The sequence below is a fragment of the Chlorocebus sabaeus genome, chromosome 7 (genome assembly GCF_047675955.1).
Source record: "Chlorocebus sabaeus isolate Y175 chromosome 7, mChlSab1.0.hap1, whole genome shotgun sequence".
NCBI classification, from domain to species: domain Eukaryota; kingdom Metazoa; phylum Chordata; class Mammalia; order Primates; family Cercopithecidae; genus Chlorocebus; species Chlorocebus sabaeus.
The window spans coordinates 50,841,171-50,856,922 of NC_132910.1; the positions used below are offsets into that span (position 1 = coordinate 50,841,171).

The following is a 15,752-nucleotide window of genomic DNA, read 5'->3' on the forward strand; positions in this document are numbered from 1 at the left end:
CAAGAAATCTGCTCTTATTTTTAAAAATCAATTGTACATCAACCATAAAGAAACAGTATAAAAGCCATAAAAACACTACCCTTTACTGCAGTAAAATGTGGGACATTTTATTTGAGTTCCCAAGAAATTTCTTGTATTTAGAACTCTTGGACCTTCACTATTTGTAAATATGAGTCTATCCTTTACCTTACCATAGCTTTTACCCTAGGGATTTGGTACATTTTATTTAAAAAAGGAAAATGCCAACAGTGAAAATTGAGATAGAAGTAGGAGACTTCAAGCACAGTGGCCCAGCAGGTGTGTGTTCAGGGCAAGTGAAGGTTCCCCCCCACTGGATTCAATGACTAAAGATTATGAAGATACCAAAAATGCAAGAAGTCACAGGAAATATTTTTCCTCAATGGCAAAGATGACACAGTAGAATGGTTAAGAAGGACGGTTTATTGGCTTCAATTCCCCAGCTGATGTTCAACACTTTATTTAATTCTCACTTGAATTTTAAATTTTTGCTTGAAAAATAATTTCCCATCAATTTCCATTTCTTTAGAAAGCCCCTATGTGTAATTTATTGAATACATCTCTGAAGAGCAGAATTATGATATTTCCCAGCTGTTGCTCCAGATCATGTAGGGCAGAGGAGGATGAAGACTGCTACAAGGGAAGACATCTGTATTGCCTCAAAACGTCAGGACGGTACGGATACTGCAATAGGAAAGAAGAGACTTGTTAACATTTAGACAACCCACATGCTTCCACGTGAGAGTCCAAGGAGCATCTGAGTTGTCTTAGTGAAAATCCGTCTGTGATCCCAGCTACGCTATTTCCATCCCCATACATTTGGTTCAAGTCAAAGGAAGTTCATCTTTTTTGGTTTTCTCTTGTTTTTTATTTTTTTATTTTTTTATTTTTATTTATTCTCTAATCTTAATCTCACTCGCAACATTCTGAATATGCCTGTCATTTAGACTTCAATTCTACATTAGCATCTTCAAAAAATCATTTTTGCATGCCCACATCCCTAGTATAATAAGGAATATAAAACAACACTAGATAATAACTTGCAGTAAGTTCTTACTATTTGTCATATTCTTTGCGCATTTTCTTAAACTTCAACCTAAACATCAACACTGGGAGGTAGGTTTCCATATTATTTCTGTTTTAGAGATGATAAAAACTGAGACTTAGAAAGATTTATAACTTGCTCTGGTAGCACATCTAGTATGGAGTGTTGGAATTCAAACCCAAATACAAATTTGCAAAACTCATAAGATGATGGATAACTTGCCTGAAAGAACTGATAATTTAACAAAGTTAAGACCATGCTGGAAATTTAAAAGACCTTTGATACGGAGTTGTTTAAGGATTCTTAGAAGTAGAGAATAAAGTCAATTTGTATTAATTCTAAGATTCTTCATTCTTGTGAAGATTACAAATGGAACATTTACACTAGAACTAATGCCCTTTCTATAAACCAACTTCTCATAAGTAAATATTTTTAGAAAATGATAGTTTTTGTGACTCTTTAATAATTTTAATTTTTAACATATATATGTATATGCAGATGCAGAGATGAGAAAAATATATGCACGTAATTCAGAGAATGCAACACAGCAGAAAGAAGAAAGTAAAAGTAATCCACAATTTCCCAACATAGAAATAATAATTCTTAATGCTTTCCTGAATTTCTATGAACTTTTTCTAGAAATATGTGCATGTTTTACTGTTTTTGATGAAAATTTGAGACATTGCATATACAATATATACAATTTATATTCTTCATTAAATGAGCCTAAAATTACATCATGAGAATTTCCCAATGAAGTCATTTCTTTTTGGCGGTTTCATTCATTTCTAATAGATGACTGGAATTTACGAATTTATTTTCCTTGTGTTGAACTTTAGAATGTTTCTAAAGTTCTAACGAGTAAACATATATGTATGTTTGAATAGTTGATTATTTCTGTAGAATAGATTTCTAGAAATGGAATTGCTGGGGCAAATGATTCAGTTATTTTTTTAAGGGTTTCTGATACATATTACCAAATTACTTTTCCAGAAATATGTATCAATTACTACTGAAAGTACATGAAAGTGCCCAACTCACCTTATTCTTACCAATATTCAATATTACAATTTTAAATCTTTGATTATTGATGGGATTAATTATATTTACATATGCATATTACTATATGACATTCTCATAAAATGAATTTAGGCATGCTTCATGACTTCTTATGTTGCTCAACACTGTCCTCTGGTTTTGTTCATCTCTATATTTGCCATCATCTTTTCAATCTTATGATGATGATCCCGATGATGATGTCAATGGTAATATAATGACAATGATAACTAACCTTTGATGACTACTGTTTTCCATATGTACACGAGCTTTTGAGGGACAGTGTGGTTCAGTAGAAAGTGAATAGATTTGCTAATAACAAGATATACTTTTGAATCCTGGCTCCCCTTACTACCACTTGATGATTTTGGCAAAGTCATGTCTTTTCCGTGTCTCAGTTTCTCTTCTCTAAGATAGTGAGATAGAGACTGACACTGAGCACTGTTTGGAAATCACATGAGATAATGCAGGTAAGACACTTAGTAGAACAGCCGGTGCTCTGTGAGTGCCAGTTTCCTTCCTTCCTCAAGAATGTTGTCAGTTAAAGTATCTAGTATAATGATTGTGTGAATGCCAAAGAAATACTATTTAAAGTTGAAAATCTCATGAAAATAAGTGTGGGATAGCAGAAAAATCTCAGACTCTGGACTAGAAGACAAAGGTTAGATATAACTGCCTGTTTCCAGTTGTGCCTCATGTAAATGCAGGTGACAAAATGCATTTTATTAGCTGGTTGTAACTGTTAAATGTTAGAGATAGAAAATAGAAATGGCTTATTTTTCTAAGCTTCAGAGAAAATGTATGACAAACATTTAAAATAGTGCTTAGTACTCTTCTCTTTTATGATAACTTATATTGGTAAAAAAGGTTTTCTTAAACTACAAAAGAAAAAGAGAAAAACTAGTATTATCTACCTAGAAAACAATCCCAATGTAGTTCCACCTACTCCTGCAATGAAAATGTCGAAGACGTGCTGAAAATTATTTAAATTTGCAGACACTTAGTGTCAGCTTTACGTAGGTAGAAGGATGAGGATTCAAAGTCACCATGTTATAATTATGGTTGTTTAAATAGACTTGTTTTGTGTGGGTTTTTTTTTTTTTTTTTTTTTTTTTTTTTTTGGCAAATGTGAGTGTTCTCTTTTAAGGAAGGCTAAGTGGCTCAGATCATTCAGATTTGCAGTAATCAACATAATTTGACTTCAGCAGAATAGGAAATGCAAAGTAACTGGTTTTAGCTTCTCACAGTATGATCCTACAAGCGCTCCAGGCAAAGACTGAACATGTAATGGAAAACCAAGAGACTATTTTTTCTCATCCTTCCACCTTTTTCATTCTCTGCTAAACAATCCCCTGTGGTAGAAAAAAAAAGCAAAACAGAAAACTAACTTAAACTCTACCTTTTCCCAGAGCGAAGCAGGTCAAAGCCTTCATTTATTTTTTCAAAAGGTAAAACATGGGTTATTAATGCGTCCAGTGAAAACTTCTTAGCCATAAAATCAGCCACAAGTTTTGGGATACCTTCTCTACTCTTAAAGCCTGAAAAGAAGACAGTATCATTGTTGATTCGACCAGGGTCAGTAGAAGAATTGAAGAAATTTTCCATATAAATGCAGGTTTAGAAAAGGTGCTGCATTCTAGACTGCTATAACTGAGGATAAGAAGAGATAGAGTACTTCAATATGCTTTTACGGTGCCTTGACGTAAAACAAATCACAGATAAACAGTTTCTTAGTTCTTTGGTCTCTCACATAGAAATAATAGTACAGATGTTTATGCCCAAAATTGAGGAGCAAATTTATTGGTTGTCTAAATTTAGGTGTAGATATGAAATATTGTTGTAGATTTCCATGTTCTACTAAAAATGTCCATGCCTTACACAGTCACAAGTACAAAAACAGATGGAGATGAAAGATCCTAGGTTATGGTGACAACAGAAAAGTTTATATTGGGACCTTCTGTCTGCATCAGTTCCATATCTAGTTGATTTGGAGACTGTAGATAGAAAAGGAATTTTAATTTATTTTTGATTTGTTTTCAAAACCGTGCCTTGTCAGTTGTAGAAGTGGAGATATATTGATGTTAATGAGAATTTGGCACTTGAGCCCAACTACATACCACCATAAACAGCCCCCTTCCAGGTGCGTCCAGTCAGTAGCAGCATAGGGTTTATTGAGAGGTTCTGGGAATCAGGAGGCACCCCTACGATGACGCTTGTGCCACATGCCTCATGACAACATAACAGGGAAGCCATCTGGAATAAAGTGAATATTTGGCATCTTTAACGTGGAGTTGCATAGTTTTTACTCATAATGCACAATATCATGTAATAGGCTTAGCTGGATCGTGACTGTGTAGAGGAAAGAGATCATGTCTTTTGCTCCTTCATTCCCCTTTTTTGCATAGGATAGTGCTGTGGATTTAGGAAATGCCCAGAAAGTGGTTTTTTTAATGAAAGAATGGATGAATAAATTGGAGTGCATTTAATTCTTCCTAATAAAGGAATAAGGAGGCAGGCATCATTATAAACATACATAAAGCGTAAAATTTCATCATCACATAATTCTCAGGTGATCTGTGAGTTGGTTAAATCATTTTTCATTGATTTATTACGTAGGTATTTTGAACCCAGTACTTTCAACCAGATATTTTGACGGTGAACAAGATAAATGATTACATCACTGAAATTTGTCTCTTGTCCATTTGATGGTCTCCCTCTTAAGTGGATTCCTGTTCTATTGTCCATTTCTCAAATGGACATGTTTTAAATATTGTTTTATTACTTCCCCAAATACATATTGGTTTTACATTAAAATACACTGATTATTTGGAAACCTCAAGAGACAGTTCAGAAAATGTTTTCCAGTCAGCTTTTGGAACACGTTCTGTAGTTAGAAAATGGTTTAGGATCCCTGTAGTATATAATGATTAGTTCTTTGATTTTGGATTCTGACCTTTGGAAGACCACACATCCTCAGAACATGTGGCTGTCAGACATTTGGTATCTTGAGATAAAGATAAGGTACATTCGAGTTCCACATGAGAAAATGGATGAAAAATGGAAATAGAGCATAAAGAGAAAAGCTGTAGCCCTGGAAATAATTGAATTATTTTGACATTTTATTCCTCTGTGGCATCTGTCCCAGGTCAAGGCTACTGAGAGCTTTGATCTTAGGGTGCCACTCCCTGTTACCCACACTGCTGGACCTTCTAGAAAACCTCAGCAATGGAAATTTGTTGGTTTCTGGAGACTTTTTGAGTAGGATTCTAGAGAATTCTGGGTAGGTGAAATATAGCTAGAGATGTGTTTCCCATTGCAATTGATATTTGTAACTGTTTGGAAGAAATACCATGTAATAAGCCAAAGATGATGTAAGCACTGCAAGATTAGAAATAGTATTTCATATCAATAGTGCCAACTGAGCCTGGGTGTGGTGGCTCGTGCCTATACTCTCAGCACTTTTGGAGGTTGAGGTAGGAGAATCGCTTGAGTCCCGGGGGTTGAGGCTTTAGTGAGTTATAATTATGCCACTGCACTTCAGCCTAGGTGACAGAGTGAGACCATGTCTCAAAAAAAAAAAAAAAAAAAAAAGACAGCTGATATTTATCGAGAGTTTACCATATGACAGGCAGCACTGCGCTAAGTATATCACATGCGTTGTCTCATGTAATCTATAAGCAATGCTATGAGATGCATAGCTTTTAAACTTTGGGGGGTGGTAAAGTCTACTGACTTTTCTTTTTTTCTTTTTTCTTTCCTTTTTTTTTTTTTTTGAGATGGAGTTTCACTATGTCATCCAGGCTGGGGTGCAATGGCGCGATCTTGGCTCACTGCAACCTCCGCCTCCTGGGTTCAAGTGATTGTCTTGCCTCAGCCTCCGGAGTAGCTGGGATTGCAGGTATGTGCTACATCACCATACCTGGCTAATTTTTGTATTTTTAGTAGAGACTGTTGACTTTTTAAAGTATTCAGTCCAACTAGTATTGGGTACTAGCTATGTGCCAGGCACTGTCCCGTTTCTGTGATAAAATACAGTGATGTCTCAAAGCAGTCAATTTCCTTAGGGCATATTTTTGTTAATAAAACAGCAGTTGGCCTAAAATTGCTCATTTCTTTTGGCCAAATAGTGACATGTTAAAAATTTAGAATTTATTAAGAACATATGCAAAATTATTGAGCCATTTTTTTAAGAATGTGGGAGAAAAATAGAACATTTCAATTTGAGAACAGAATTTGTATTATTTATGTTTACTTGAACTTACAGTTTTTAACTAAAAATTAATAAAGTAAGTCTGTAAATGCTCAGTTAAGAAAAACAAGCCCTTTTCTTTTCCTCTAGAGGAAATATGATTTGAGACAGGTTTGCATAGTTGATGGAAGAAAAGATTTCCCATAACAAAAATTAAACAAGCCAGGTAATAGATGATGGGAAATTTCCATTCATCATTAAAAATATCCTTTATACATAGAACATATATTTTGCTGCATAAATGCATCTTCCAGGTTGCAGAGACAGAAATCTCAGGGCATATCATGGTACATACCATGGTGTCAAGCCGACCGATGACTTCAAACGAAAAATCCACACCTCCATCAGTCATTTCCTTTAGCACCTCCTGGATGGGTTTCTTGTAGTCTTGAGGGTTGATGCATTCAGTGGCACCCAACTCTTTGGCCTTTGCAAATTTGTCCTTGTTGATGTCCACCGCAATGATTCTGGCTGCTCCAGCTGCTTTACAGCCCATAACAGCAGATAGGCCGACCCCTCCCAGGCCAAACACAGCACAGGTAGAGCCTGGGGTGACCTATATTTTCAGAAAATGCAAAAATGGATTCAGTAATGATTGTTAGAAAGTGCCTAAGCTTTATAAAGTGCCATGCCTATGTGTTTATCGAGAGCTACTCAGACTCTTCAGTCCAACCTTTTATCAAAATCTCTCCTGACTTCGGTTGCTTTATTTTTAAATTCAGGGAGTTGAAATAGTTGAGCAGTTCTCAAACTGATGCATACTGGATTCATCTGGGCAGGTTTAAAAATATCCCACTGTCCAGGTCACAGCCCATGTCAATTAAATGAGATTCTCTGCAGGTGGAACTCAGTTCCCAGGTGACTCCAATGGGAAGGTCAGGCTGGGAACCAGGGGACTGGATGATCTTTGAGATCCAGATGACAGTGATTACAATCTTGAAGGGACTCTCAATTGCTGAAATCCCATGATAGTTAGCTTCAATATCTCACATACACAAAAGCAATATTTGGAAAATAAAATTAGTGGAAAAGGCTACTCCAGGAGACTGAAAAATATTCCACTTAAACCCTCAGTAATTAACGCCTTGGTTCATTTATGTTCAGTAGTTGTGATAAGTATATCCCTGCTTTAAAAATACACCAGCGAACAACACAGCAATGAAACATTTGTCTATATGTCAATAATAAATACAACCTACTGTTATGAGTAGCCTCATCTTCTGTCTTGGGTAGGCTCTCTTTGACCACCTGCTAACACGGATGAGGCAACTGAACAAGGGACTAAGTGCTAAAGTCAGAAATTTAGAAAAGATGCCTTCTGAATTTTTTTTTTGGTTGGCTAGTGGTTATATATTAAACCTAGTCTCCCACAGTCAGTCTTCATTGTGGGTGACATGCTTTCCTGTCCCAAGTAATCTCATCCTTATATTCCCTTAAGGGTGTCTATTCACTCATTCATTCACCAAGTGTTATTCATTCTATGCGGACAACACCATTTTCTACTTTACTTAGAAAAATACAAGACTTATGACTGTGATTTTAAAACACTAATAATTACGTATTGTGAGCTAAGATTCAGCAGGAGATTTGAAAAAGATATTTTAATCTCAGCTCTCATATTAAAAAGATATTTTAGTCTCAGCACTGAGACTTTGGGCATATATATCTTTATAACTCTGGACCTCGGTTTCATGAAATAAAGCATACTACTAGATTTTCAGCCTACTCAGATGAGGAGCCTTTAAAGACTTTCTACTTGAAATTTACCACTTCTGAAATATATGTGTGTGTTCATGGCAGGGGAGTTCGTTTTAGCAGTGAAATCCCATAATGGGTGAATTACGCATCACTGAAGCTTCATTACTTTCCATCTAAGAATCCACAGAGTGGGTGAGCCTTGCTTTGAAAGTGCATCAGGTAAGGTTTTGGACTCTACTGTTGATCCTAATTCTGGGAATAGAGGATCCACAGACTAGATGCTCCTCAAGGACAAACGCTTATTTCATTTACTTTTGTTATCTCAGAACCTAGCAGAAACTCTGGTGCCCCAGGCTTGTATAGGTGCTCTCTAATTGTTGAATGAATTACTACATGAGTTCTCAGGCCTAAAATTTCATGCTCCCATAAACAGCAAATTCAGAGGAAAAATTATTGTAAACGACATCTTTACTCTTAACAACTTTTTATCTGCAATAAATTGGTGAAATTTCTAGCATGCGCTCTCAATTCTTTCTGGGTCATTTTTCTACTCATAATCGACACTTCAAGTCTACAAAAATAATCTATGATTCTTGCAAGAAATTGCTTCACTTTTGGTTCCTGACAGTCTGCATGTAAGCAGTTTTCTTATCCATTGTCATTCCCACCTTGGCAACATTGACTGCAGACCCATAACCAGTCGAAAATCCACAGCCAATGAGGCAGACTTTCTCCAGGGGCGAGGCTGCATCAATTTTGGCCACTGCACTCTCATCCACCACCGTGTACTGGGAGAAGGTGCTGGTGCCAACGAAGTGGTGAATGGGCTTCCCCCTGCAGGTGAATCTCCTGGTGCCATCCTGCAGGGTCCCCCGAGGATTGCTCAGACTGGGCAGTGCAATATACAGACACACAAAGGCTTGAGACAGGATTATAACTAATGTGCAAACTCAAAGTCTGTGTAAAGAGAGCATCAGAAACCTACTCATTTTTCACACAGTAGTTGCCTTCTGGGCTTTTACAAACTCTGCATTTTCCACACTGAGGAGTAAAGAGCGGGATGACTTTATCACCTGGAGAGGAATAAAACAAGTTCTTCTTAAATTTCTATGCAGGAATTAATACAGCAAAAACTGAAAGCTCAAGTGTATTGATTAGAAGCATGTTTCTTTAACAGTCTTTAAGGATTAGAGTTCAATCATAATTATGTCATTTTTCAATGCCTGCCACAGCATTGTTTTCAGTTTGGGTTTATAAGTGCCTGAGGATTCCTAAAGAGAAAACACAAATGTGGGAGATCCCACAGATTAAAAAATTTGCTTCCTCTGTATTAATAGTTAACTTTTATGCAGTGTACTGATTTCTCCTGGAGGCTTTTCAAATATCATTTTATTTAAACCTTAACTAATTAAATCTTAAATATTCTTACTATAAATACAAATTTTAGTTGAAAGTCATCTATTATAGGGCCCGTAGATATTGGGAAGATCTGGTATTTTGTAAAATATTGATTTAAAATACATACGAGAATTTTGAACCAATTCTTGGCTTTTCAAAGTGATTGTGCTTATCTTTTTTATGAAATGAATGCTTTAAAAAAATTCTAGGTTTTTTTTTTTTTCCTCCAGAAAAACTAACAAAAATAAGACAAAGAAGAATTCCAGAAATTTCTCTGAAAGTTTCAGCCCTTCACAACAAGTTAGGCACTTTCTTTTAGGATAAGAATTGACTTACAAATATTTTTAGCTGATAATTTGTGAATTATCTACTTTTCCTGTTATGGTGGAGGAGGTAGGGGTAAAAAGTAAGGCTGTCATTTTGTTGTTAATTTATTTCTAGCTAAAAGAAATAGAGCTAAAACCTAACTTGGACAGTTTATTTTATTATTTTCTGTTCACAGTTTAAATTGGTATTCGGTAAGGGGGCAGGGTGAATCTACAGGCTAAAGTGATTTTTAAGAATTAAATATAATTTTTATTTTTAATCACCTATGCTATACATTCCACATGATCAAGAAAAATGGTTGGTGCATTAACATTTTATAGGTAAAGTTTATGTGAAAATAATAGTATGGCAATGTCCTAGTTATTAACCCTTTGCTTCTAAAAGTATTTATATTAATACGTAAGATTGGGGTAAAATAAATACTGAAGATAAAATAATTAGTAATCTGTAACCAGTTGCATTTAAGCATGGCTAAAGGTAATAAGGCAGATATTGTTGATGGCGGGACGTTTCCTTCTATGTTTCTTTCATTTCCTTTCACCTAGCCTGTTTCATTGATTCCAAGCTCAGGAAGAGAGACCATATTGGAAAAGGAAACTGGTGAAGGAGCAGCATAGGTCACCTAAGAAAAGGTCATGTTTATTCAGCCGTAACCACGCAGCCTCCATTTTGTGAACTCAGCACTGAACAGTTTCTATATTTAAGTTTTTTCCCTCCTCCCGTTTCTACTTCTGTCTGGGCCCTGAGAGAAGACAGTGTTCAGCAACACTAACACGGAAGTTACTAGATTATGAATGCCACACTGGTAGGCACTGTGTCCCTTTTGATCCTCACGTATATCCAGGCTCTAACCTGGTGCCTGGCGTCTAGTAGATGCTCAGTACATAATGGTTGAAGGGTAGAATACATGCGTGCCTGAAGACATACATGCTTGAGTCAGGCAGGCAGAGAGGGAAAGAGGAAACCCCTGATGTCCTGGCTGCGCGGTGACCTTCTGCAAGCCCTTCTGTCTCTCGTTGCCTCGGTTTCCTCATCCAGGCTGGGAAATCCTGGGATGGTGAACCAAGCGTGTTCCCCGAGTGTGAATCCTGTACCTGGTTTGACTGTAGTCACTCCTTCTCCAACACTCTCCACGATGCCGGCTGCCTCATGGCCTAAAATCGCAGGAAGGGGGCTCACCAGGTTGCCACTAACCACGTGGTCATCTGTGCGACAGATTCCTACAGCCACCATCTACAGAATAAAGAGAAGATGTTCAGATTCAGAAAAGATTGTAACTAGATAAATTTAACATACCCAAATTCCTGATATTGTGCTTCTAAAATATATTCAAGGGTTTTGCTATTACTCCCTACTATTCCTAAATATGAAAGATTCGGTTTATCCTCAAGGTTATTCAGTCTAAAACCCGTCTCTACCTTCCCTTCTTGAATTAAGCAATTTAGAATAATCTGAAATATTTAAGTCTTATACAAGAATGCACGCTTTAAAAAACAGAAGTAGAAATAGCAAGGTAACACATGGAAAATAATGTTAATTGATTTTGAAGTCTTGATAAATATCCTGTGGAATTTTTTTCTGTACAAACATATAAATTCTTTTGTATTTTACTGGAATTATACTGTATGTACTCTTTGATCACTTTTTAAACATTTAAAATTTATATTTATACCTTTCCTTGACAACAAATGTAATTTTATTTTCTGGATGATCATATAAGATATGCCTCTTAGTAGATTTTTTGATGTTTCCATTTTAATATTCTCTGAGTTTTTAAAATGTAAAATGAAATACAAATGGAAAAATACTTCACCTTAATGCGAACTTCATAAGCCTTAGGAGGTGCAACCTCCACATCCTCAATGGAAAAGGGTTTCTTTACCTCCCATAGCACAGCTGCTTTGCATTTGATGACCTAGAAAATCAAACAGAGAGATGGTGACAGTGTTTTCTCACTCTTGAAGTCAGAAATTGTGTCTTTTCATCTTTGTACATGTAATATTGGGTCCCATGTCTGGTACCTAACAAGTGCTCCATGGAAATGAAGTACTCTGGTTTATAAAGAGAATAAAAGTATCTTTTTAAAAAGCAATAACATAAGGAAAGATAAACAAAGTATAATAAGACATTCAGAAAGACGGAATATATTTATTTAGGCCATTTTTATGCTGTTGTATTTTTCTCTGAAGGTGTTTATTCCTGATATTTCCTAATGCTGTCCTGAAAATGCTTGTTTACCCACAACTGTTGGCTGATACATGAAGTTAGAAGTCACCTTTATTTTGCTGACAGAGTCAGTGTCTGTTTACGTAAAATAAACTGCTTTCTTGCTCAATTTTCTGCTTAGGCCAAAAGGATCTGACTCTATAAGAACAGTTATACGGGTTTACCTTCCTGCGTACGATGATGTTTCTTTCTCTCCCTATTTGCTTATTGTCCTCTTTTAATTTTCTCTCTCCACCACTTCTGTGTGCTACTTGTTTCCTACTCATTTGAAACTTATCTTTGGCAGCCTGTTTTGTAATCTAATTTATGTGTAGAGACTCCTTCCAGCTTAGATTTGAACCAAATATTATAGAGATTAGAGTTGGTGGTATGTGTGTGTGTGCACGCACGTATGTGTGTATAGACTCAGACCCACACATGTATATTTTAAAACTGGAGAAACAGTGTGTTTGAATTTCTGTCTAGCAGAGCTTATCCATAGATGTTCTTAAAAAGAAAGTTCAGCATATATTTCTAGTGCTTGGCAGTGTACTGTAAAAACCATCTTCATTGTGGTAAAGCATGTACAGTTCGCAGAGCCCTTTCTAGAAAGAATCAACATAATTGCAAATATAATTTAAAAATTCAATTGAGATTTATTTTTCTGCCAATTCATTTTCATTATTTATTTGTCAAATTTTTCAACTTTGTCGGATGTTCAACATGGTCAATGCCAAAATAAATATCAGAATATTTAGACAGAAGGTACTAATAGTAGGAAGTTTCTTCTTCTTAGGTGCTTATGATGTAACAGGCACATTGTGGCCTGTGCTGGGTAAATTATATGCATTATTTTTATTTTAAAATTTATTCATTGATTGATTTTTAATTTCAATAGGTTTTGGCGTGCAGGTGGTTTTTGGTTACACAGATAAGTTCTTTAGCGGTGATTTCTGAGATTTTGGTGCACCCCTCACCCGAGCAGTGTAGACTGAACCCAATATGTAGTCTTTTCTCTCTCATTCCCCCTACTGCCCTTTTCCCTCAGTCCCCAAAGTCCATTATATCATTCTTATCCTTTGTGTCCTCATAGTTTAGCTACCATTTTTAAGTGAGAACATTGGATATTTGGTGTTCCATTCCTGAGTTACTTCACTTAGAATAACGCCCTCCAGCTCCATCCAAGTTGCTGCAAAAGTCGTTATTTCGTCTGTTTTACAGCTGAGTAGTATTCCGTGGTATACATGTACCACATTTTGTTTATCCACTTGTTAGTTGATGGGCATTTAGGTTGATTCCATATTTTTGCAATTGCAAATTGTGCTGCTATAAACAATGAGCATTATTTTTAAACCTGACAAGGCTGCTACCAGGACAGTACTATTGAATTATTGGCTTATTTTACAGCTGAAATAATTGAGAATCAATTGACTCAGTGATTGAATAATTTTCCCGAAGCCTCAAAGCTGGCTGTCAGTACTCTGTGATGTTAAAAAGTTAGCAAAAAGTTAAATAGCAATAATAATAATAATAGTGGCTAATAGTTATTTAAATATTAATATTTAATAGTGGCTAATATTTAATCATGTACCAGATATGATTCTAAGTGCTTTACAGTACTCATTTAATTCTCAAAACTACTTCATGAAATAGATGTTAGTATTGTCACCATTTAGCATTTGAGGGAAATAAAATGCAGGATGGGTAAACACAAATGAAATGCTGTCAAAAAGCTAAGTTATTGATGTTGCACCCAACAGGGGAGGATTGTCTATTTCATCAGTTATTATTTTCATTAATATAGTTGGTTTATACTTTTGCTCTATGAACTCATTATTTCTTTTAAGTTGAGTTTGGTAAATTTGAATTTTATTTTAGTAATTTTCTATTAGGAATGTAAATATTAATTAGTAATAAATGGAAGTAAAGTGAGGTGGAATAAGAACAGTAACACTGGGCTGTTGGTGATTTCCAACCGGTCTTATTGATATGAGCCTGTTTGTCACACAATGTAGAGAGAAGCCTCAGAACCTTTAAATTGAATTATCATGGTGAGATATTTTACTGTGTGGTACACTCCTAACACCACAAATGACTGGAAATAGTTGCACAGGTTTATGTAATTAAACAATTAAAAAACATCAATTAATTATATTGAATGACCACATGCACCTGTAAACATATTGAACAAATAAGTGCACATTTATAGAAGAAAAAAACAAATATCTGTATTCCTAGTGCTAAGTGATTCAAATTGTATTATTATTCAAATTGTATTATTAATTTTCTGTGAAACCATATTAACTTTTATATGGGGAAGATACTGTTCCATAGGATTTTTGTGGAAATTTCTGGAATTGTATCATAATGGACCCCTTTTAATCAGAATTTGTATGTTGACGTCTTGCTTAACCTTAATGATTCTAATGCTGTGAGATCAAAGAGCATTTTGTAAGATATTTTATAGTAAGGTTGAAGGATATTTCAGTCTTCTGAATCAAATTCTTCTCATCAAACTTCTGTCAGACAACTTTCTTGTGTTCATAAAAATATGAATACAAATAACACATTTGAATTATGGTGTCATTATAAAGATAACTTGTGATTAAAGACTTTTCTAACTTTAGATTTACAAATCAGTCATGATTAGTTTGGAATAAACTATCATATTTGCAAATTTATTTAATGTAGGAAATAAAGACTTAATAGATACAGGTTTTATACATTCCTGTTAAAGATATTTAAGAATAGCTTATTTCCACTGCAGTGCAGTATACATTACATATTGAGGTGTATATTCCATATCATATTTCAGTGTATCATTTCTAATTTAGATATTAATTTTAAATTATTCATCAAATACTGTATTCCTTTCTTTGTTATATTGATGAGAATATATTACCAACAGTAATATATTTTTTGCTTACTTTTCCTGCTGTGCTCATGTTGTTTCTGTCTTCTTTGCAGACCAGGAGACTGTTGAGTCTTTGTGGATTTCTTCTCTGCTTGAGTGCATAAAGCAGATGTATTGCACAGATATTTATTTTGTTGCTTGTGTAACATCCAATTCCAATTCCACACGTGACCGATGTCTTTAAGCCACACCCATTGGATTATTCTCAGACTGTCAAAACAAAGAAAAGGGTACTGAACCAGCCATCAAAATATTGACTTCCAAATTCCAGATAAGATTTTATTTTCATTAGGTTAAATATTAAGTTAAAGTGATAAATTGTAATCACTTTCTCTTTTCTCACTCTCCCCCCAGCCTCTGGAATTCCTTGTTTCTCTTCTCTCAATCCCACATTGGTCGTTTTGCCTTGTATGCTCTTTGTCTGCACTAAGCTGCAACTTTGAATTCACATGGGGTGGCTAGGAAGGAAGAGGAGTAAGGAAACAGGAAAAACGAAGTAGGGCAGAGAGAGCACCCTTGTTGTCTTTACAGCAGAAAATCAGACTCTCAATTAGTCACAGCAAAGGGGATCACTGTGCCTGGCAATTCTGCTCCACTCAAAACTAGTAAGTATGGACTGAACCCCTCCCTGTATCAGGCACTAAGTTGGGTCCAGTGGAGTAGCAGTGATGAATAAGACATGACCTCTGCCTGTGCCAAGAGACAGTATGGGGCAACGGTGATGGCATGGCTTTTGGGACCAGGCCAACCCTATTCCTTACTTGTTCTGTGTGCTTGGACTTATTATTTCACTGAATGTTTTTTTGCCTTAGTTTCCTTACCTGTAAGATGAAGATGAATAA

General features: G+C 35.6%; 1 protein-coding gene across 1 annotated transcript; it reads right to left on the reverse strand.

Annotated features, from left to right (window-relative positions):
- Positions 1 to 423: 423 nt before the first annotated feature.
- LOC119618158 (all-trans-retinol dehydrogenase [NAD(+)] ADH1B) lies at positions 424 to 15,045 on the reverse strand. The gene is made up of 9 exons (XM_073017502.1): positions 14,924 to 15,045; positions 11,605 to 11,706; positions 10,886 to 11,024; positions 9,052 to 9,139; positions 8,735 to 8,954; positions 6,664 to 6,924; positions 4,237 to 4,372; positions 3,519 to 3,657; positions 424 to 702 (listed from the first exon to the last, which is right to left on the reverse strand). Exons 1-9 carry the CDS (start codon positions 14,939 to 14,941, stop codon positions 678 to 680), a joined length of 1,128 nt encoding a protein of 375 aa, XP_072873603.1. The 5' UTR covers positions 14,942 to 15,045; the 3' UTR covers positions 424 to 677.
- Between the last annotated feature and the right edge of the window lie 707 nt (positions 15,046 to 15,752).